This window comes from Dermochelys coriacea, chromosome 10 (genome assembly GCF_009764565.3).
Source record: "Dermochelys coriacea isolate rDerCor1 chromosome 10, rDerCor1.pri.v4, whole genome shotgun sequence".
In the NCBI taxonomy this organism is placed as follows: Eukaryota; Metazoa; Chordata; order Testudines; family Dermochelyidae; genus Dermochelys; species Dermochelys coriacea.
In genome coordinates, this window is record NC_050077.1 from 70,296,113 (window position 1) to 70,319,153 (window position 23,041).

The 23,041-nt window shown below is 43.5% G+C and overlaps 1 protein-coding gene across 3 annotated transcripts; it reads right to left on the reverse strand.

Moving 5' to 3' along the window:
* Positions 1 to 225: 225 nt before the first annotated feature.
* Positions 226 to 20,133, reverse strand: MINAR1 (membrane integral NOTCH2 associated receptor 1). Of its 3 annotated transcripts, none has more exons than XM_038417875.2 (4): positions 18,979 to 19,738; positions 9,218 to 11,581; positions 7,379 to 7,633; positions 226 to 3,078 (listed from the first exon to the last, which is right to left on the reverse strand). In XM_038417875.2, exons 2-4 carry the CDS (start codon positions 11,513 to 11,515, stop codon positions 2,881 to 2,883), a joined length of 2,751 nt encoding a protein of 916 aa, XP_038273803.1. In that variant the 5' UTR covers positions 11,516 to 11,581; positions 18,979 to 19,738; the 3' UTR covers positions 226 to 2,880. The 3 variants fall into 3 exon arrangements, with proteins under 3 accessions (XP_038273803.1, XP_038273804.1, XP_043349781.1); XM_043493846.1 differs by having other exon boundaries at positions 228 to 3,078; positions 9,218 to 11,566; positions 18,979 to 20,133; XM_038417876.2 differs by lacking the exon at positions 7,379 to 7,633 and having other exon boundaries at positions 18,979 to 19,742.
* Positions 20,134 to 23,041: the final 2,908 nt, after the last annotated feature.

Consider the following 23,041-nt stretch of genomic DNA (forward strand, 5'->3'; position numbering starts at 1 on the left):
GAGCTATTATTTTAAATTAATTTTTCATTATCTTTTGCCATCTTATTATTTCATAAGTGAGAAATCCATTAAAAATCCTGCCAAAAACTATATAGAATGGTTAGTTATCTAGCACTGAGACTTTCACACCATGGGAGCATCTTGATGTCCCTTGGGAAAAAAGGAAAAGTGACATAGTGATCAAATATTATTTATATATTTCATTAAGACTTAGAAGGACACTTGTAATTTTCATTTATTTCATGTTATGTTTAAATGAACCAAAAGGCAATGTTGTACAATAAATTTTATAAAAGAAAATCATTTGTTACATGTTACATTAACCAAATGCCCCATTTTTTAAAAAAGAAAACCCTATAAATTTTATCGGGGGCAGATCCTGCTCTCTCTCCTTACTCACATGAGTAATCCAGCTGACTTCATCGCACTCTTTTGTCTGAGTAAGGGGAGCAGAATTATCCCCCAGAATGTAATTTCTTTTATATTACTTTCAGTCTCATTTCATAATGTATATAACAATTTTATTTATAAGGCATAAATAAGAAAAACAGCTCAATATGTTCGTTATTTTAATTGAGTAACACTGTCTAGTACACTTTATTCAATTACACCAAGGATTACAATGTACCTATATCTTTAATTTTTTTAAATACAAAAGTCTATCATATAGTATACAGTATATACTAGTGTGGTAACTGGTTCACAAGATTGACCACAATATTCTTGCAGGTCAGTACGGTCAAAATTTCACCTAACATATATTCTCTGTGTAGGACTTTATGGATCCACCTGCTATGAATTGCTGTATTTACAGAATCGGATGCTGGGTAAAACATGTCAGGGCTCATTGCATTATGTTAACTATTTTAAGACGATAGCTCTTAGCCAGATTTGTAACAGTGCTGGTAATACTGTTACAAATGCTGTGGTTTCTAAATTATCACTTTTTATAACATGAATCTCTAAAGTCTAGATACCACCCAATGAAAAATGCAGCCCTCTGTTACCACACTGTCTCCATCCCTGCAGCATCTTAGCCCAAGGAAGACACTTGATATTAGAAAAGGGCCCAAACCAGAACATTTGGATCATGATCTGCACTCCTGCAAAATTCAGAGTTGTGCAGATCCAAGACTAAGATTAGGGGCTGATCTTTATAAGATATACATGGATGTGACACCCAATCATATATAAGAAGTTAGTTGGTTTTTTGCTGAAAGATCAATGGTGGCTGATGTCTCCTATCCATAAATAAAACAGTGCATGAATAGTTCTCCAAAGAGGAGGAGGAACTGATGCAAATTTAAAATGGTCATATATCTTCTCTTCCCACTCACCTTTTCATTCACTTTTTTCAGGCACCAAAGGTGAAAGGTGAGGGAGTGGTACACCTGAAATACCCACCAGCAGTGAGCAATGTGGCATACCTGCATAACCAGGTTGGGAACTGCTTCTAAATAAATCAAAGTATCCTATTTATGGGTGTTCGTCCTTTTTTTAAAATAGGAAGGGCAGGATCATGTTATTTCCTGAAAAGAGCTTTTAAAACTTCTATTTATTCCTATCTGACTCAAGAGAAATATTGTACAAGTATTTGTTTTCTTTAGGCATGGGTTAAATAGGCTACTTAGGTCATAATTTGAGTCTTCCCTTAACCTGTAGCCCTGATTCAGGCTAAAGCATTAAATCAATGTTTCTGGCTGGACATGCTGACCAAGTAGACCGCTTGCTGTACAATAGAGTCACAATGTTATTCTTTAAGTTCAATATTCATACTGAAGCTAAATAACCCCTGTGTAGAATGCATTGCATTAATAGCAAGTTTCCACTAGTGCTGAAAAACTGTGCCCTTAATATAAGTGCTCAGTAGCCTGCTATTTGGTAAGCACTCAAAACTGTAAAGAAGGCGTGTTAAAAATAATCCAGATTGGTTACCTACTACGCTGTGATTTATATTATGGGTTAAAAATATCAAAATTAATCAATTCTATTAATCTACATTCTAAAAGGCACGAAGACTTGTGACAAAATTATAACTGTTCAGATTACATTCGCAAGAACTGCAACAGAGCAATAGGTGTCACTTGGATTTGCTAGTTCAGTTGGCTGGAAGGAGTGAAATCAAGACATTTTCATTGTCTGTGGAGGTAAAGAATACCCTTTTGGTAGGGAGCATTTGCCAACTCTTCACAAATGTTATTCCAATGTAAGCCACTGAAACCTCTGTTGATTGCTTTAAAACACAATCTTTTTGGTCTGCAGCACATGGCACTTCACCTAAGTACTCAGTGATAATAAAACAGGTCTCAGGGCAAGACCAGGTAATAAAGAGCCCTCATTGAATCTGAGCATAGGAATGAACTGCTTTCACGATCACACAATCTGCTTTCAATCAAATGATCAAGGAATACATAAATACTACAAAACAAATAAAATACATTCATATTTTTTCACATTGTAGAGAGCTTTAATATTTCCCTTGGCTCCCTAATGAAATGCATATAGAACATTCCCCACTATACAGTGCAACTGCCAAATATCCATATCTCCATTAAATATCACACGGCTGAGACAACTTTCTTCTTTTGTCTGGATCCCCAACAGTTTCCAATTTTGTAATATGATTTATTGATTCTTTGGGGAGGTGGGGGAAACACACTTCTAAAATTTGAACTGAGTTACCATAACTCTGCCAGGTGTTTTGTTATTTAAAAGAATACTCTTCAAAAATGTATCTTTGTCATTTGCACTATTCACCAGATATCTAAGCACATTTTTCCCCAGCAAATTGTTACAATTTTGCCACAAGGTGTTTAAAATACATAATGAAATATCTGGAATATATATACACAGTTGAAATTCATGGGGCTGTCCACAGATTCATGATTTCATAGTACAAATGGGAACCACAATGACCAGGATAACTGTACAAGCTGCAGCCGCAATCAGGGCAGCTATCTTGCAGACTTTTGCTCTTCTGAACTCAGCTTCTTTGCGTTTTAATAAGGAATCATAGCCTGGAGTATAAATGTCTTCCATCCAGTATTCTAAGTTGTTTGGATTTAAAGATTCTTGAGTCTAAAAGTCAAAAGGAAAAAAAATTAATTCTCTGGGCTCTGTCAACATAATTCAGGCAGGACTGAAGCTTTCCAAGGTTGGTTGTGTGTCTACTGTAGAGATAAAGTCAGGTTAAAGCTGCTGTCTCACTGTCACAATCTTTCCCTCTGCCAGCTTCACGAACTCACTGAAACAGATGACAACATATTGCCAAGTCATAACAACACCCCATGGCTCCAAAGTCTCTTATGTATTAATGGGTTCCTGGAAACTTTGTTGGGTCTAAGTAAAACCTCTTTAATCCATTGAATAATTGAGGTGGTCATTAGTCCATTATCATTTGTGAGATTATTAAAACCTACTTGATGGGAAAACTTTTCTTAGCTGGCTCATAAACTCAGTTTTACAGAGATAACCCTAACCTCGTTACTAGGACCTGCATGACAAGAAAAGTCTCCTCATCTTCCTCATACAATTTCTTGGATGGCTAATCTCTAGCGATGAATAGTGCATTGTACATAATGGTCCAAGGAAGGTAGACGTTTTTGTGCATGTGTTTATTTTAGAAAGACACACATCCATCATAAGGTACCACATATGGATGTTAAGATCTCACATTTTTCTCATCTCCTTTTAAAGCCCAATGATCCCCTTTATAGATAGAAACCCACAGGATGTACCAAACCAAGACAAAATTTACTACAGAAACCCCAGTGTACAGTAATGTCTAGAGGTGGGCTACCAATCAGGTGAACCTTCGGAACCATGGCCAAGCCCAGTCAGACCATTAGGAGAACTCAGGGCATCTCCACAAAAGGTGAGCCTCTTTCCTGTGATTTTCAGGCTCCTCCCACCACCATGACTGTACATTTGGCTTAGTGGCCATGCTGCCATTAGCCCTCCAGTTCACAGATGCAGACTGCTTCCCCCTTGCAAGATCTGAATATATAATACTGCAACTATCAGCAGAAATTTTAACCAAGTACCATGGGTTTTCTATGTGATCAGGCAGGACAGTGTAGCTACTTCCCAGCTTCTACCTTTTCTGCCCAGCTACATCCTCCAAAATTATGTAGACCCACATCTATACTAGTGCTCACTATGAGTTTCCACATGCTTGGTGGTGAGGGGAGGAGAAGTGGGCATGCAGCATATATTCTACTCCCATGTATCACATCCTCATATTCAGAATTTCACCATCTTCATGCATGGATGCCATTTTGTACCCCAGTATTTGATCCTTAGGGCACAATCTGTATGTTTCACTGGCAGTAATATACAATGCTGATTGCTCATGTTTTAATGGTTTGATTTCCGTTATGTTTCACACTATTCTAATAATACATTTAAAAACTAATAGACTTTGCCACTATTAGAGATGAGATGGACAGGACTGTTCCGGTGTCTCTCCCTGCGAGGGAGGGCGCTGGTGCTGAACCAGCTAGTTCTGTCCATGCTCAACTGGCTCAACACCCTGAGCCTGGCCCCAAGGATCCTGGCCAGGTTCCAGAGGATGGCTTTAGAGTTCTTCTGGCCGGGGCTGCACTGGGTCTCTGCAGGGGTCCTGAGTCTCCCCCTGGAGGAGGGAGGACAGGGCCTGGTTTGCCTGTGCAGCCAGGTCCATGTCTTCTGCTTCCAGGCCCTGCAGAGGCTACTTTATGATGCAGGTAGTCCGGCACGGAGCACGTTGGCGCATGCCTTCCTCCATTGCCTCCGAGGGCTCCAATATGACCGGTAGCTCTTTTTTCTCCATCCGAGAGGTCTTCCACGAGACTTCTCTGAGCTGCCGGTCTTCTACCAGGACCTCCTCCGGACCTGGAAGCTTTTTTCGGCGACCAGGTCCTTTGTGGCCACCGAGAGGGTGGAACTCCTCGCAGAGCCCCTGCTACACAACCTCGATCTACGTGTGCAGGTGGCGGAGTCTCCCTCGATGTGTCGGAGGTTGGTTCTGGCAGAAACCACCAGAGTCGGAGACCTCCTGGACTACGACAGTGGGGACTGGGTGGCGCCCCGCGTGCTCGGTTGACGCATGGGGCTTTTCACCTTTCTGACCCCTAGGAACGTACTCCAGGAGGTGGAGGCCGCTTTGTCACCCAATTCTCTCATTTTCCTGCGGCAAATGCTGCAAGAGGGTGCTCCCAGCCCACCCCTCACCCCTGGCCCTCCGGACATTTTTCTTTGGCCCCTGTTCTGCGAGCCCCCACGGCCTCCCCGCTCCCACACCCCAAGCCAGCTGCATATCCTGAAGCCGGTCCGGTTTCGAACCGCGCCCAGAAACCATCTGTACACTCTTGTGCTCCACACACTGCACTTCCTCCAGTTCGCGTCCCACCCCGACACCAAGTGGTAGGACTATCTTCCACCTAAAGAGGGTGAGGAGCCTCGGTGGGCCAGCCTTTATTCCACCTTGATCCCATGGCCCGCTGGGGACATCAGTTGGTGGCTCCTTCATGGAGCCATGAGCATGGGCATGCACCTGGCGTGGTTCACCCCTATACCTGAGGCCTGCCCCTTTTGCAGCATGAGGGAGAACCTGGCATACGCCTATTTTGAATGCACCAGGTTTCAGCCCCTATTCCGGCTCCTCCAGAACCTCTTGTTGAGGTTCTGGCTGCACTTCTCCCCACACCTGTTCCTCTTCCCCACACCCTATCCGAGGACCCACGAAGACGTGAGACCTCCTCGTCAACCTCCTCCTGGATACCAGGATACGAGGAGGTGCTCTGCGACAGTGGGGCCTATTTCCGTTCCTCTCTAGTTTCACACATCCGGGCAGAGTTCCACTGGGCAGCATCCACTGGCTCTCTTGACAGCTTTGAGGAGCAGTGGGGGCTGTCTGGGGTTCTCTGCTCAGTGTCCCCATCCGGTATCCTCATTTTGAACCTATGACCTTCACTCTGACCCCTGTTTTTCATTAGTTGCCCCCCGCAATCAGTTGGTCCCTGGGTCCAGTGGTCCCTCCCACTGGGTTGGGGGAGCAGACATTAGCAGTGGGTGGGCTTGTGCCCGCCCACTCCCGGGTTTTCCAATATGACCTGTATGCCAGTGATCCCCTGCTGCTTTAAATTCCACAGGGGCCGGGCAGCCAAAGATCAGAGAAACTCAACCAGCTCCCCACGGCCATCATTCTCCACAACAGCACAACCCAGACACAGTGGAGAATTAGAGCTGTCTCACTCTTGATATCAGATTGTGTAAGGTACATGAAGTGATGCTGGTGGCATTCTTAGCCCTGCAGTGCTCTATATGAGGAAACAGTCCATATTTTGGTCTAAAAAAAATGCTTATCCCACGTTCTACACTCATGAAATCCAAGCTGATTTCTCATGTAACAGTCTGTCTTGTGTTTTGTCACCAAATGTTAGTCTCTGTGACTGCCTTAGCATGGTTTGAATGACATTTTATACATTTCTCTGTGAAATTAGTGGTCAAACGTTTTCTTGCTAATTACATTTCAGTCCTTTTCACGGGAGGTGGGATCAAAATTTGGATCCAGATTTAGAATATCCCAAAGTTTGGGAATACTCAGTTCCGTAGTTTTAGTTCAGTCTGCTATGAAGGTAGGGACTATGTGCCATGCAGGTTCGGATTTCAAACACCCCAGGATCTGAGAATGTTTGGATCCATGTTTGGGTTTTGGACCCATATCCTTTAATAATTCACCCTGCTCTGTTTGTTGCATGTACACAAGTCCAGAGTAGTTCTCTAGCAAGATCTAGGAAGCAGTTCTTCATGAGACTATATTGTTCTCATATTCACTCCAGATGCCATAATAACAATGTTCATTTAAAAAGAGGTTTAAAAATGTCTTCCTTCATTATTTTTAGTGAATTTCATGCTTGTGAAGAGGGCTAGACTGGCAGCCCTGCATGCTCATTCTCTATGTACAATATGCACAGAACATGTACAGTCGAAGCAGCAGCAATGCCAGCTTCTCTGCCCCACCCCACCTTACTAACGCACATCAAAACTGAGCTAGAATAACCACCATTTGGGGGATAAATGCTCAGTTCATTCTCTGTCCATTCATTCTTTATCTCCTCTTGTGAGATGTCTAACAAGGTTCCAACAGTGGTGGTGGTGGTTTTATAGACAACTGTCCACGAGGAAAGGGACAGAAACCATCGACTATTTCAAAGATCACAGAACAGTGATAGAACGTTAACAGTTGTTCTTCACCACTGGTCTGGGATGGATCTTGAGCCAGCAATGTAAAAGTTGAAGGCTTAACTTCCTGAGCTATACAAATCCCCCATTAAATAAACATTCTGGTAAACATCCTTCACAATTGTGTCACTAAAATGAAACAAACAGGACTCACTTGTAGATCCAAAGCTGCAAGCTTGCCTTTATCTCCTGAGTTCCTGGTATATTCTTCTATGGTCCATGATGGCTGGGCACGTTTAACTTCAGCCAGTTCTGTCAACCTCATGTCTGTGTAGAGTGGGTTGCTTTTCATATGTGACTTGAGTGATGCAGGGTAGGGATGAGGACTAAAGACTTGTTCAATCAAGAAAGCATCTTTTGGTTGTTTAGAGAGTCTATGTGGCTGTGGGATTTCATACTGCCTGTCTGCCTGCAACGAGGTTCAAAAGAATTTCAGAGAATAAAGAGGACTTTGGGGGGGTTAAATATGAGAGGGGAAAGAGATTTTTTTTTTCACCTCTACAGCTTGAGACTGCCTAAGCCATGATAACAAACCCACAAACCGGAGCCAAGCTTTCAGCTGGCCTTAATCCAATCTCCATCCTTGCTCTCATCAATAGACTGATTTTCACAAGCACAAACCTGCTTTCACACTATTGTGGGCACAAAGTTAGAGGTAGCAGCTGAAAAGTTGGTCCTAGTACTGCTTACAGGTTAGATAAACTGCTCTGGGGTGCTTTTGCTGTAGAGAAGATAAGCTGAATTGGAAAGCCTTTGGACTAGAGGGCTGTTTGAAGATACTCATCTACCAAGGGAACTCTGCTCCCTGTACTGACACTGACTGGAAGGGGAACCATACTACATGAACAGTCATCCTTACACCAGAATTTCCACAATGCTGCTTCAATGTTAGAGATGTTCATTTGATCACATTCTAATTAGTGATCAGGGCATTTCTAAAGGTCCAGAGGTTCACACTGGCTCTGATAAACCTATGAAAGTTTGGATGCTTCAAATTATTGAGTAACCCTCCCCACCGTGTTCCTACAACCTTCCAATAAATCTTTGGTTTCTTCTCCCTCATTTCTCACACATCCACTAAACCCCTGGTTCTCCCTTCTCCCCAGGAAGTCTCTGCCCCCCCCATTCCCTCCAAGAACTCCTCCTTCACAGGCCACAGCACACCCTGCAATGTGTTCCTGACTTCTGAAGAAATGTTGCAAGAGCCAGAAGCCCAGTCTATTGGGCCCTAATCTCAGTGAAATACAAATTGCTCAGTAGAAGAGCCAAGGTTTAAACTTAGCAGCAATCAGAGGGGCTGCTGACCAGTGATAGAATTTCCAAAGGTGGGAGTGGTTAGTTGCAGGGAAGAAGGAACCACGTCCTCCTGGGTAACTGAAAGGGAACCACAGCAATGGTGCAGTCTAGACAATGGAGACTTAAAATACACGTTAGGAGAGATGTAAATGACTGTGAAAATCAGAGGAAAAAGGAAGTGTAATAACAGTTTGTATTTTAGTGTACTCATAATAGGATTTTTTTCTTAGGAGAGTCGGAGCAAGTCATATCTTTTTCTGGTTCTTTTAAATATATAATTTTTGAAAGAAGATACCAAAATGGACTTTTTACTATATCCCTTTTAAAAAAAAAGAGAGTATTGCAGATGGTCACAATTTTCCTTATGCTCTTTCCACTTGTTTAATTATTCCGTGTCCTTATACCACCAGTGATCATGATCTGAATGACATTCTCTCCTGAAGCTGCCATTCAAACCTGCCCCTTTCTAAAGAGCGGGTTGCTTTCAGGAACAGCTTGACCATTTCATACTGTGCAGTTACCAAGGAAATATAGGTAAGGAATCATTCAATTATGATAACTATGAAGACTAGCAATAATACAGTAGGCAGAGTATTACCAAGCCCTGAAGCTTCATATATCACCAAAGACAATCATAGCTAGTGTGTTTTTTTTTTTAAAAAAAAAAGCTTATTATGTAGGTTTTAATAGAAATTACCTCTTTGGATTTTCTGTGCCAGTCCTTATTTTCAACTCCACCTCTGTCTTTCATCTCCTCTTCTGTCATGCCAGCCTGGTTGGTATATGTGATAGCTCTCCAGTCTCGAGGAGAGTTGGAAATACTTGCTATTTTGGATTCAGTGGCACTGTTCTCCTCAGTCAGTGACCGTGAGGACCTCCTGGTAAATAAACTTTTTTTTAAGGCTTTCACCCGAAGACTTTCGCTGTTACTTCCGCTGGCATCAGAACAGCACCAGTCAGGGTTATTCTCCAATTTGCCTCCATGAGAAGCATTATGACACTGAAATACCCGTGGAGAGGTGCTCTCATCTGACTGAACCTCACTCGTCAGGGAATTAAGATCTATTTGTACATTGACCTTCTCTGGCTGCTGAATTTTTTCATCCAACTTACTTAGTTTTCCCAGGACTTCGGAGATTTCTTCTCTGACGCCCGACAGAGATTCTAGTTTCTTTTCTATTTCACCAATCCTGAAAACTAACTTGCAGACACTAGTTTTTAGTTCATCATCTGTATTGTTGATATCTGACCGGACCACTTTATCTAGCTTGTTACTAGAATTCCCTTTGGTTATTTTAGTTAAATTGTGTTCAGGAGAGCTTTCACAGTCAGATTTACGTACCTGAGACAGTGACCCAGTGCTGTTGTAACAGGAGGATTGCATAACTCCTGTAGATCCACAGATGCTCATATCGTCCAGAAACCGAAAAATGTCACTGATATCATCACTCACAATTTCAGAGTCATCATCTGATTGCTTTAGAGAGTGCCTCTCACCATACTTAGTTTGGCTTGGAGCACATAACTCCTTGCATTTTTTGTGTTCCAACCCTTGCTGCTCTGTTTGTGTCCCAACGCTGGTGGTTTTGTCAATGCTTAGCAGCTGAACAGAAGTGCAGTTAATGCTTTTATCCCTAAACTTTTTGATTGGCTCGTGTTTCTCCATGTCTACAATGGAGGGAATTTCCTTGGGTTTGTGTCCATTTTGTTTCACGGCATAGTTAGCCTGCATAATTGGTGTTTGATCCTTGGGATTGAGATAGGTTTGGTGCCTGTCTGCTGCAGGAAAACTTGGTGACTGGTTGTTTGAACTCTGATATCGCTGCTTCTCTTCAGCTTGCTTCCTATTGAAAAAGGATCTTTCAAAATCTGGTACCTCCTCAGTGTTTAAGCTCCAGCTTTTTGCTGGCCATGCAGTTTGTTTAATCGGTTTTCCTGCCCATCTTTTTGTATCTTGGGGTCCAAGTACAGTGGTTGGGCCAAAGTATGTAGAAGCTTGGAGATCATCTAAGCTTTCGTGTTTTACTCGTCTTTTGTCCGGTATCGGAGAATAAACTGGGTTCAAGTACTGGCTGCTGTATGGCATTTCAAAACTGTGGTTGAAGAAACCCTGTTTGGAGATTTCTTTCCTGTTCTGAGGCTCTCCATGTCCATCTTCTGGTTTTTTATTGGGCGGCATTAAATTGGGAGATACTGTGATAAGATTATGAAAATCTTCCTTGAATATGTTCCTTTTCTGTACACATGATTGCAACACAAATGGCTCATCATTTGAAATAAAAGTTTCTTTTATAGCTGCATTGATAGGCAATGAGTCCTGGTCAGAGATTGAGTCGTTCTCAATGTTCATTGGGAAGTATGTGCTCTGCATTTCACAGGGTGGAGAGTTAACAATGGAATAGGATGCTAGTGCCTGCAGCCTATCAAGCGAGGCAGCTCGGCCTTTCATTTCCTTATTAACACCAAGCAAAAAGTTAGGTTCTGAAGTAGGTACAAATTGTTGACAATCTTTACAATCCACCTTCCTGCATTTGGAAGACCTTCTACCTGAGTAGCCCCTGTTAAACTCTCTGTCTCTCAGCTCACAATTAGTCACACAATCCACCACGTTGCATATTTCTGTGTCAGACCTGCAGGACTCAACTGATTCTTTCTTCCTCATTTTTTGTCGTGCAACAGGGAGTTTTTCCTTGGCCACTCCCCCATTCATTTGTATGAGGTTGAATATTGTTACTATATCTGCTGCAACCATGATTTTCTTTGATTGCTGATTGTTTACAGTGCATCTCATTTTGTCTTTGAACAAAGTCGCTGGGAAATTAGGATCCAGGCAAGCTGTGTAAAAGAGCACACTTCTGAGCTTGGCTAGCTGGGACAAATCAAACCTTGCACACAGTGACTTGCAGAGATCCTGATAAGAAACAGTGTTTTGCTTGGTGTCCAGCTCTTCCAGAATCTTCACCAGGAAAAGTGAGGATTCCTGGTTGGTCTCCATGCTTGATGTGTGCTAAGTTTTCTTGTTTAGCCTGAAAACGGTACTCCAGTTCTGCAGTTCACACAACTGCAAACAAAAAAGATGGTAAATGACCTGTAGATCAAATCCAGGACATTCTTTCAGCCACACATAGAATTTGACTAACCAGCTATACAAATTTAGGGGTAGGTTGTGCAACCTGTCTTCATGTTGGTGAGCACTTACACACACACACCCAAAGGGTGAAATCCTGGTTCCATAGAAGTAAATGGGAGTTTTGCCATTTAAGTCAGTGGGACCAGGATTTCACACAAATAATCTCATTGACATCAATAGATGTGCTCATATGTGAGCATCACCGACATGAGTAAGGGTGGCACAATTTATCCCTAAAATATCAACACAAGCTACACAGAGATGAGAAAGCTGCTGACATAAAATCCTAACATACTTGCTAATGGACTTTCTCAAAATGGCTTATGAATCTGTAAGAGGATTTGAAAGATTCAGATGTGGCTATAATTGCAGTACCTCACTCTTAAATCAAAAAGCAGCCCCCACATTATGTGAAGCACAGATGTTTCCACATCTGATTTGCCAGTGACACTCACGAAGACTCAGATAAACAAGCTATGAGATGTTGGGTGGAGTTAGCTGAGCAGTTTACTTGAGCAAATAATCCTGACATTGAATTGTGTATTTTTATGATCTTTTTTGGTGCTTTGCAGAAATGGGTTTTCGTAACTTTGAGACTCAAGGGCTGTGAGCTTAAGATAACCCACCACACTTATAAGCCTAGGAGAAGCTTGCTTCAGGAATAAAATGTGGACTAATGTTAGAAAGTGGAAGAAATAGTTTAAAAATATATTCCCACTAGATCTTGAAACCCATCCAGGAAATGAGAGATGGCTGACTGCCAATCGGCTTAGTTTGAAGAATGGGCTATTTCAAGGGCAGAGAATGTCCTCTACTATGACATACTACCAGAGAAACATGGGGAATGGAGCCCCATTTGCCATCCATAAATGGCAGGAGAATGGTGAAAATGAACACTTATATGGATAACCAGAATAACCAGACTTATAGTACATAAAACTAACAAACATGTTGGAAAGGATATAAAGCCTTGTACTTTCAGGTCCTAAGCCAATTTCTAACTATTAGGGATTAGAATGAGGTCTTCATGGGGGGCAGATTATTCCACACCTGCCTACTCTTTGGTTTCTTGCACCTTCATCTGAATATTTTGTGCTGACATACTGGATTAGATGGACCATGGATGGGTCTGATCCTGTCTGGCAATTTCTGTGTTTGGTCACAATCTTTGTATTATTCTTATTTACAGGAATGGCAAAAATCCTTCCCCAAAGTGCTGTGGTATCTCCCCATTCTCTCTCCTCTCTAGTCCAGCCCTTAAAACTATTCTCCCCACCATATAAACTGCTGTGTATCTACCCAAATGGCAAACATCAAAGTTATGAAGTCAGGTTTGTGGTAATTTTCTTTTAAATTATCTATAAGAAAGTCATCTCCCAGTCAGAAATGTCAGGACTTTTGAGTGCTGCTCTAGAACACGGGATTTCTTTTCAGCGTGTTGTAGCCTTTCATCTTGAACTGACACTACACACTAGTAATCCATTGTCAGTGTCAGAGGCCAGCATATATAAGGAATGGATCCGATGAAGTGAGCTGTAGCTCACGAAAGCTTTTGCTCAAATAAATTTGTTAGTCTCTAAGGTGCCACAAGTCCTCCTTTTCTTTTTTGCGAATACAGACTAACACTGCTGCTACTCTGAAACCAGCATATATCCGTATCAGTAGCAAATGCCACAGCAGCATCTTCAAAGGAAGAGTCTAGGTTGCCTTTATGAATCAAATCTACATTCAAATTTGCTTGTTGATTTAAGAAGCACCTTCCAGCTGGCCCAATAGGCTGGAAATTGGGCAGCTGCAGTACATGCCAGCAGTCCTACTGAACGCAAACCCGACTTTCAGAGACCCATAGACCTGGGGATTCTCCTGGGCTGCTAGTGTTTGTAGGTTTGCTTTTAAGAGCTGGGTGGCAAGAGAGTAGCGCTGAAAGTAATACTTCAGCTCTACACCACAAATTAAGTGTGTGTAGGCATACCTGTACTAGCTTTAATTTAGCAGATGTGGGTAACAATGGTAGTGAGGAAGTCGCAGTATGGGCTTCACTATGGCCTAGCTATCTATCCCCCAAGCCTGCCAGGGAAACCAGGTATGTACTTGGGTTGCTGGCCCATGCTCGGGTCCATACCGGCACTTTGTTACCGTGCTAGCTAGATTAAAGCTACAATGACACTTTCATTTGGGGTGTAGACATACCCTTTGGGCTACAGGAGGATGGTACATCCCTTTTTCTCTTCATTAGTGTGTGCTCCATGGCACAACCTCTTCATCAACACTTCTTTGTATTCCTCTGATGTGTCACCATTTGAAAGTGAGACTTTCATGAAGTGTTGGGTCCAAATAATTCTAACTGCCAGCAAAATCACAACATACTTGGAGAGTTTACTTCACCTGGAACAGTTCAGGTGGCGGGGGGGGGGGGGGAAGAGAATGTAATCCCCAGTGGAAAGCTGCCTCTTCAAGAGGCCATGGGGATGCCTGGTGTTGAAAGTCAAATATGGCCACACTGCTCTGCCAGCCCTGCCAAGAGACTTGAAATGTGCCATTTTCACCACCAACATGCAAAAGGCCAGAAAAGGCAAAACCTTATCTTCAATAAGTCTTCACAGCTTCTCTCAAGCCCTCGTGTGGATATTCATTTTCACATTTAAATACACAGAATACACCCCACCGTTATGCCACTGTCTTCTCTCCATACAGGCCGCTGCTACAGGCTCATTTCCTTCCCAATGTGTGCAAACAGTGAGTCATTAATGGTAAGTTCCTTGAAAGTCGCACTCCATTCACTCCTCTAGTTCCGAATACATCCTGCGTACTCTGTCTTGAGGAGTAAGGTATTCAGGGTAAAGATTGGCTATATTTTGTGTCGTGGGCTACACAGCACAAAGCTGGCACTTACCTATTATTAAAATAGCACCAAGGTATTGGTTTCCTCTATACAGATGACCAAAGCCAAAATTTGACTCCCAAACCATCCTTCAGCATATAAGCAGAGGCAGTGTGTCCTAGTGGATAGAGCATCTGACTGGGACCCAGGACACACCTGTTCTATTCCCAGCTGTGATGTTGGGCAAGTCACTTTACCCTTCTGTGGCTCAGTTTCCCCCTGTGTAAAACTGAAGTAATGATCATGGCCTCATTTGTAAAGTGCTTTTGAGATCTACTGACAAAAATTGTTATAAGTATTATATTAATAAAATCAAAGTTTGGCCTGATTTTCATACTTCTACTGAGTTCACTGGGAAGTCTCAGTGTTCAGTACCTCTGATAATCAGGATACTGTTTTTTAGGGGGGTGATACAGCTTAAGGAGCCTAGCTTTAGACATTCAAGTAATAACATTCTGGTCTAAAAGACAGGCTGCAAAATCTGACTGAGGCTTTCCGTAAATGTACACTGTCTAGGAGCTAGAACACGTTCTCCTTTGCCTGTTCTCCGTGCAGTCATATGAATGGCCTTTTGGTATGCGTGTAACAGAGCTGCATTGCGATGGCTCATCTGGTTTTAATTTGGGTAAATTGTTTATCTTGTGTAGTGATCCTCATAATATACAGACTTCATCGGAGGTACTAAAATGAGTACAGAATTTGTGAGCTTGTGCCAGAAGAATGTTATCAGTACAGTCATCCTTGCTAGAAAGACCATGCACTGGCAGACTCTGACAATGAAAATAATGTTTCAAGTCCTGTGTAAAATAGCATATTCTGTACCCATTTTTCACATTGTCTGAGATAATAAAACCAGGCAAAAGTATCTGGGCATAAACCACATCTTTATTTGGTGTTCACACGTTTTAATAGCATGTTAGCTAATGTGCGGTCTTTGTCAAGGCAAAACCCACCAGAACTCTCTATAGCACCTGAGATGGATGCTTTCTGAAATGACACCCAGTAAGCTGTCAAATCTAAGTAACCAAGCATTTGTTCACATATTATCTTAGTTGTTCATTCGTTCATTCTGTCTCAAGGCAGGATGTGGAACACAGTTGTTTAATGTGTATATATTTATGTGTGTGTATATAGAATGATTGTATAAGGTACATGTACATGCAGCAATGTAAAGGATCCAAAATATGTATAAGAAGATATTTTAGACTAGTGCACAAGGGTAAATCTACGTGTATGGTATGTCAGAGGTAGATGGTTTTGGTAGTTTGTTTTCTGCTATATGGTCTCTGACCAAACGAGCTACTTAACATTTAATCTTTTATGACTTGATTTTATTAAAAGTGGGAGGGTCACTTTGAACTAGAGAGCTTTCTCTCCTAAGAGTCAGTTTTCTCTACCCTAATAGCACAACTATACCGTGCACAGATACATATAGTATCATATGACACCGCTAGTCAATGGGGGCCAAGTCTCAATGTGTTCAAAGGCTTACCACAGATCAATCCTTTTTTACCCTACATAGAGTAACATTGAATATTTCTCCCATGTTAATGAGAGAAAAAATTAACCCATTGTTGCAGAAGCAGTCCTGGAGTATTAACATTCTATCTTTCATTCCCAAGACTACTTTCTGTTCTGCAATGGGCATGTTCTGCCTATTTTTTAATTGTGGTAGGACTTAACTCCTCCATGTGGTTTCTCTCCTCTGACTTCTGCCCTTGAGGGAAATCTATGTGCGTTGCTCTTTGTCCTTCCCCTTGGAGGAGCCAGAATATATTTCTCTTTTTCCTCATCTCCCAAATAAGTACTCAGACTCAGATTTTGCTAATTTATCTACACTAGGAATTCAAAATCTCCAGTAAATTGTTCTCCCAGAACCACTGCTGCTTCTGCCACTACATTCAGCAGCACCCACATGTGTAAACAAATCTGCCCTCTGTTATGCCTCTAAAAGCCCATGTCCATTGTGTTAGGGCTTGGCTGTGGCAGATGAATCACACATGTGACTTCACAGAGTCTCACCACTGTACTTTCATGAATAATTATCGGATAGGAGGGTTCCTTAGCTGAGCCTGAATTATGCTCACTGTCTGACAATCCACATATTCTTCTCCAGCTCTTTCCTTCCTTCTTATTTGTGTTTCTGACATTTGCTCTACCCCTTTCCCACTATCTGCAGCAGGTGCAGCTAATGCACAGATGCAGTTGCTACAGTCATCATTTCCCTCTGCCTTTAATTTGCTAATAGAAAAACAGCCCTCTCTGCTTTTTTTATAGTGACTAATGGGCCACTCTATAATACTACTGCAGAGATGATAGATCGATAGAGAGATAGACAGAGCTATATTCACATAAATTCACACACATTGAGCTAGTTACTTCAGTGCTGAAGAACATTAATTCAAATCCCCTCCCCCCACCACCACTATGCTGTTTCACTATTAATCTGAGCTCATAAATCTTCAGTTTGTCCCAGCGGTGCTGGATATAACCCACACTGACACAGCCCTTACACAGAATGTTGAAATGGGCTGTCGTTTTCTTTTCCTCTTGTGCTCACAGACCCATCTTCATGTTACAGCATTCAGAAACCTTGCAGCACAAAGCATCTCAAACTGCTTTTTTTTTTTTTTGTCTCCTACCCCACCCGCTCTCAGGATCTCATACTCTGGAAACAATGCTTTATTGCCTCGCTCTTCAGCTCTTTTGTACCCCAGTCCATGCTATGCGTAGTTGCTCCTTTCCTCCATCCACTCACAAGACCAAATCCTGCTCACAACCAGCCTCTGACATGTTGGTCTCATTTAGACTGTCACCTTGTGATTTCAGCAGCTGTGTTGACTCCCACCCTCCGGGACAGGTATGGAATTCTCTGCTGGCAGTGTGCCTCAACAGAGTGAATTTTATTCACTCCTTTAGAATCTAAGAAGGTGAATGCCATACAGCCTGGGGCTTTTTCACTAACTGTGTTTAACGGCCTTCTGTAATTCTCCATATTCTGCATAAAATAAAGCATGCTTTATGCTCTGTGATACATAGAGCATCCTCTCTACAAATCTAAACTGGAGTTGGGTTTGTTTTGGTTTTTTAGAGGGGCTTGGAAAGAAGTTGCTGTTTCTTGGCTCCTGTGTATGAAACAAGCCTTATAAACTATTCCATTTACAAACCTGGCTTCCCAAAGAAAGCAGGATGTGCTGTTTTATGGATGTTGTACAACGCTTAGCACTCAGTCAACAACTCCCACAAAATTCAGCACCTACTGAAGTCCACCAGTGCATAAATTAAGTTTGAACTTGCAAATAAAGCCAGCATTTTCTCAAGGCTGTGTCACAGCTCAAGTTGAACAATGTTTGCCATTTAATACAGGATTTTCCTTACACAATAATGCTCCGATTCACACTTACATCGTTCAGTTATACAACTGAAACCCTGCATTCGGATCCTCAGTGTGATGAGGAAAAGTGCAAGTTATCATTCTAAAACTGGAATGAATTACTTGATTTATTACTGCATCACTCCTTGTGGTTATTATTCAGCTATCATTGGCAACATACACGCATGGAATTACTGTCCTGTCAATAACATATTAGAACTCCTTCAAGTAAATTTTTTTGCACATAACAAGGCATCCTTGCAAACTGTGACAGACACTGAAATAGCTAATCAAGTTACAAATGAGCCCCAAAATATTTCACCCTGGCTCTGGCCAACCTGCGTTTTTGCGTTTCCATTTTGCAAGGTATGGAGCTAACAAAGCCGACTTTGCATGAATTGGTTTGCAGATCCAGTGATCTCTGCTTCTCTACCAGGGGACTAGTTATTGCCCCCTTCACCTCCTCCCCCAATCCTGCTGAGCTCCCTGGGGCTAGGTAAAGTGGCATCTGGGAAAAGGCAAAGTGGTTGGAACATTATTCCCTCCATTTCTCAATAGACTGATTTGCAGCAGGATTCGAAGTGGAGCTGTCCCCAAAGTCACCGGATGAGTTTCAACATTTTGACTCTCTCTTTCCCCTACAAGGCTGCAAACGGAAATGATGCCTAAAATGAGCCAGGAAGATTGCAGGGCTTGTAACTTAGACTTTGGGCTTCACATGTTGTTGATCCCAAGCAGGGGAACAGAAGGGGGGGGGTCAAGGTAGACACTGGGGACTACCCCCATAAAACCCTCACCACCACTTGAAAACATCTCCCCTGCCCCTACCCCTAAGAAATGAGAGCTAGATACGTTCCTATGAACTGGAAATAGTAGGGATCAGCTTGGTTGTGCCATGGGGTGAGGGGGCTCAGCCTTTGGACCCCTTTTTCTTTCTGGCAAGTCCCTCTCTTCTCAATCCCTTGCAAAGAACCCCTCTTCCCCCGCCTGGCAGCGCGTCCCGCAGCGCCCAGAACTCCAGACTCGTACCCGCTCTACCAAGCAACAGCCCCGGCCGGCCGGCGCATCGCTTACCTTGAAGTTGCCACCTGTCTTTTGTTTGGGTGTGTGTGTGTGTGTGTGTGTTTTCCGTTTCATGTCAGGCTTGTCTGCTGCAGCAGAGACTTTCCAGCGGGGAGGAGCAGGAGGAGGGACGGCTTCAGCTGGAAGCCACCGCAGGGTCCCATGGTGCCAGGCTGAGATTGCGAAGGGGGCAGCAGGTTGGCAGTGGGGGGGCGGGCGGCTGCACCGGCCAAGCGCCCCCCGCCCCTCCCCTCCCCGCACAGCGCGCCGCTGCGGGCAGCTCCGGACGCGGCGGCGGCTCCTGCCGCTGCCTTTGTGTGGAAGACGTCAGCGGCTCAGGACCTTCCTCAGCTAGGAGGGCCCGGGAGCCGGAGCATCGCCGGCTGAGCAAGGGGGGGAGGGCGCAGCCCGCCCCCCCCCCCCACTCCGCTGGAGGGCCGCTCCCCCCACCCCTTTCGTCCTCCCAGAGCTCAGCCCGGCAAGCGGGGCTGGGCTGGGGCAGAAATCGGCTGCAAAGGAAGCACCGGGCTGAGTCTGAACAAAACCCCAGCCGAGGGGCAGCTACAAGGGAGGCGGCATCCAGGCTGCTGCCCCCAAAGGGCCGAATGAGCCCTCGCCTTTGGGGGCTTGACCGCAGGCAGTGCGGACTCGCGGGCTCTCCTGGTCACTTACATCGGGTGTGCAAGGCGCAAAGAAGGGGGGAAAGAAATCCGTGTTCGTCTGTCTAGACCCAACTCCCTTTGCAGCCCCTAGGGATCTGCAGCCGGCAGGGATGTCGGAGTGTGTCGTCAGCTCGTGCAGAGGCCCCCCCCCCATCCTTTCTGGAGTCCCCCAGGCAAACCGGCTCTGAATCCTCCTGCCGGCCCCTAGAGTTGTCATTGGTACCCAGGTTGCATGGAGAGTCTGTCACGTGACCACAAGATTTCCCCCCACCAAATGTGCAGGGCAGGCTGGCTTGATTTCCAAGTAAAAGCCAGTGTATTAGGCCAGTGCAACTCACTGTAAATCACAGCGCTCTGTGCAGCACCACTCAAACAGATCTATCTCTGCAGCTGTCATCCAAAGGCCGTTCAAGAAGTGCCATGGGCCATATAATAAAGCGTCTGTTAATCCACTGACTACCAGAATATTTTGAACCCTAATTTAATTTTAATCTCAGAGACCAGCAGCACTCCATTTAGCTGTGCAAACGAACAAAAACCCTAGTCATCCAAAGAACAATGACATGCTACAGAACAGCTTCCTTTTGCACACTTGTTTTCATATCCCTTCCTAGTCTTTCCCAGTGAGTGCAGCTGCTTGCTTGTAGGTGAACTTTTGCTGATTTCTCAAATCAGCAAATACAGCAAGAATAAATTGACAGTGAGCAGTACCACATCTCGACCATCAGGAATCAGATTGTGCATTTGCATTGTAAAACTACATATTGTGGGTCTGATTCACCCAGCACCACAGCAGTGTAAATTACACGTCACTCCATTGATGTCAATGGGCCTCATTCTCCACTGTCCAATAAAAGATATGACCTCACCCACTTTGTCTCTCAAACATCCTGGGACTGATATGGCTACAACTACACTGCACTGCACTGCATTGCACTAGTGTAGTCATTTCCACCAAGTGCAAATTGGATGTGTGCTACATTTTCTTGCCTCCCTGTCAGAGTGACAGATAAAAAGCCCTACTAAGAATAGGACCATTTTTTGCAGTCCCTTGAACAGTGGTTCCCAAACTTCTTACTAAGGTGACCCACCAGCTGCATTTTATCTTTTTTTTTTTTGTGACCCACCATTACATATAAGCACCCTGCATCCTGGCACTTCCCCTATGGGGTGAGTGCAGGGCAGGCTCACTCTCCAACATCCCCACATGGGGTCTCCCCTCTCCTCCCCTCTGGGCCAGGAGAAATGTACATTTACCTTAGCCAGGGCCCATTTATGAGTTAATTTAGCCCTGGATGTGGTGACCCATCTAGAGCCTTCCTGTGACCCACTGGTGATTTGGGACCGACCATTTGGGAAACACTGCCCTAGAGAACCCTGATGGTAATGGTGCAAAAGTCATGGTGCTTAGAGCATGGCTTTGGGAATCAGCAGCTCTGGGTTCTATATCCAACCCTGACACCCAGTGTGTGACCTGGGAGAAATCACTTAGCCTCTGTAAACAGTATCCTTATCTGTAAAATGGGGATAATTATTGTGACATTCTGTACCTTGGGGGAGCACCCTATAACCCTCCACATTCCTCATCTGTATATAATTGTGATATTGCATATAAAGCATGCCTTAGAAGGTATCAGGGGAAAGGTTGTGATGTGCTAAAAGTCATTTCTCTATCCAAAAATGTATCTCATTAATGCATATGAAATTATGAGAATTTTGTTGCATGGTTGTCAATAAAACATGCTGTAAATTGGGGGATTAGCCAGATATTCGCTCCCCAGAGGCAACAGCAAGGAAAGTAGCCAACACCCAGGTAGGGTATGAAACAACCCATCATCAACCATTGTCCAGCAAGGGAGCTACAATTCAATGACTCACCTGCATGAGGTCACACCAGGGGGATTGCTCAACTTTGCCTGCAGACTCAACAGTGCCTCCCAGACATGCCTCGACTTGTGTTCTACAAGCATATGGAGTGGATTGAGGGTATAAAACTGAACACAGGGGGCCCAGGCTTGGCCCTTCTCCATCCCCCACCTACGCTGCAAACAACTAAGACACTGAGAAGAAGACAAGACTCCAACAGAGGAGATTGGCCCAGATTTCAAGGGTGAAATCTATATACTAAGGACTGCAATATCCAGTGGGGTGAGAAAAACTGGTTAATCTAGTTGTTGCCCAGTCTAATAGGGTTGAGAGTTTAGACTGCATGGTTATATTTTATTTCTTTTGGTAACTAACTCTGACTTTTTGCCTAGTACTTAATATCACTTAAAATCTGTCTTTTATAGTCAATAATTTTGTTTTACTGTTTATCTTTGCCAGTGAGTTTGTATGAAGTGTGGGGCAAATCTGCTCAGGGTACAAAGGCTGGTGTATCTCCACTTTCCATTGTTGAAGTGGTGAACTAATTAATAAATTTGCACTGCTCATCTTCAGCAGTGCAAGATGGTATATTCCTGGGGTACAGTTCTGTGAGCTGGGGGGATTTGTCTCTGGTGCCTTTCTCTGTGTGATTCATGAGTGGCTCTGGGAGCATTCATGCAATCTCGTTGGGTGTGGGGTCTCCACATGTGGTTGTGCTGAGTGATAACAGCACCTGGAGGGGTTGCTGCTGGTCACTAGCAAGGCATTGTGAGAGACAGCCCGGGCTGGAGAAAGTTAAGAGGGCACAGCGGTCCCATGATCCCAGGCTGCACCCCAGGGGGATCCCGTCACAATTATTATTATTTATTTGCACTGCAGTAGCATTTAGGAGCCCCAGTCATGAACCAGAACTCCATTGCACTAGATGCTGTGCAAACACGGAACAAAAGGACTGTTCCAGTCCCAAGAGCTCACAATCAAAATGGATATCACAGCTACGGTAATACTTACACACGTTCATAATGCACTTATGAGACCCTTGGATGAAACACTTTGTATAGAAGTGAAAAGCATTTCATCTTTGTCATGTAAGTTCAGCTAATCTTGGGATTCAGACAATCACATCTGTTTTTATTAGAAGAGATGTGAGTTGAGTAAAATTGTAGTATTTAAAGGGTGAGCCTTTTTTATGGCAATGTTTTAAAACTTGTTCCATCCTTACTGACATTTATTTTGAAACTAGAATACTGAGCTTCCTCTGTCCCAATACACACAGAGTACGTTAAAAGGGATGTCCAGAGAGAGGATGTACAAATGTTTTTGGACAATCTGGTGTAAAAATTCCTAATTTAGTATATTCTGATTTAATCTTCGTGTTCATCTTTCTGCTTTCCAAATAATCAGAAAGCTATGGGCTCTGATCTGAAGCCCTCTTAAGTCCATGGGGTGTCTTTCCATTGCCTCTGGCCTTTGAATCAGGCACATAGTACATATGATATCTACAAAGATAATTATGCACAATGAAACGAACACTGTTAGGGGAAAAT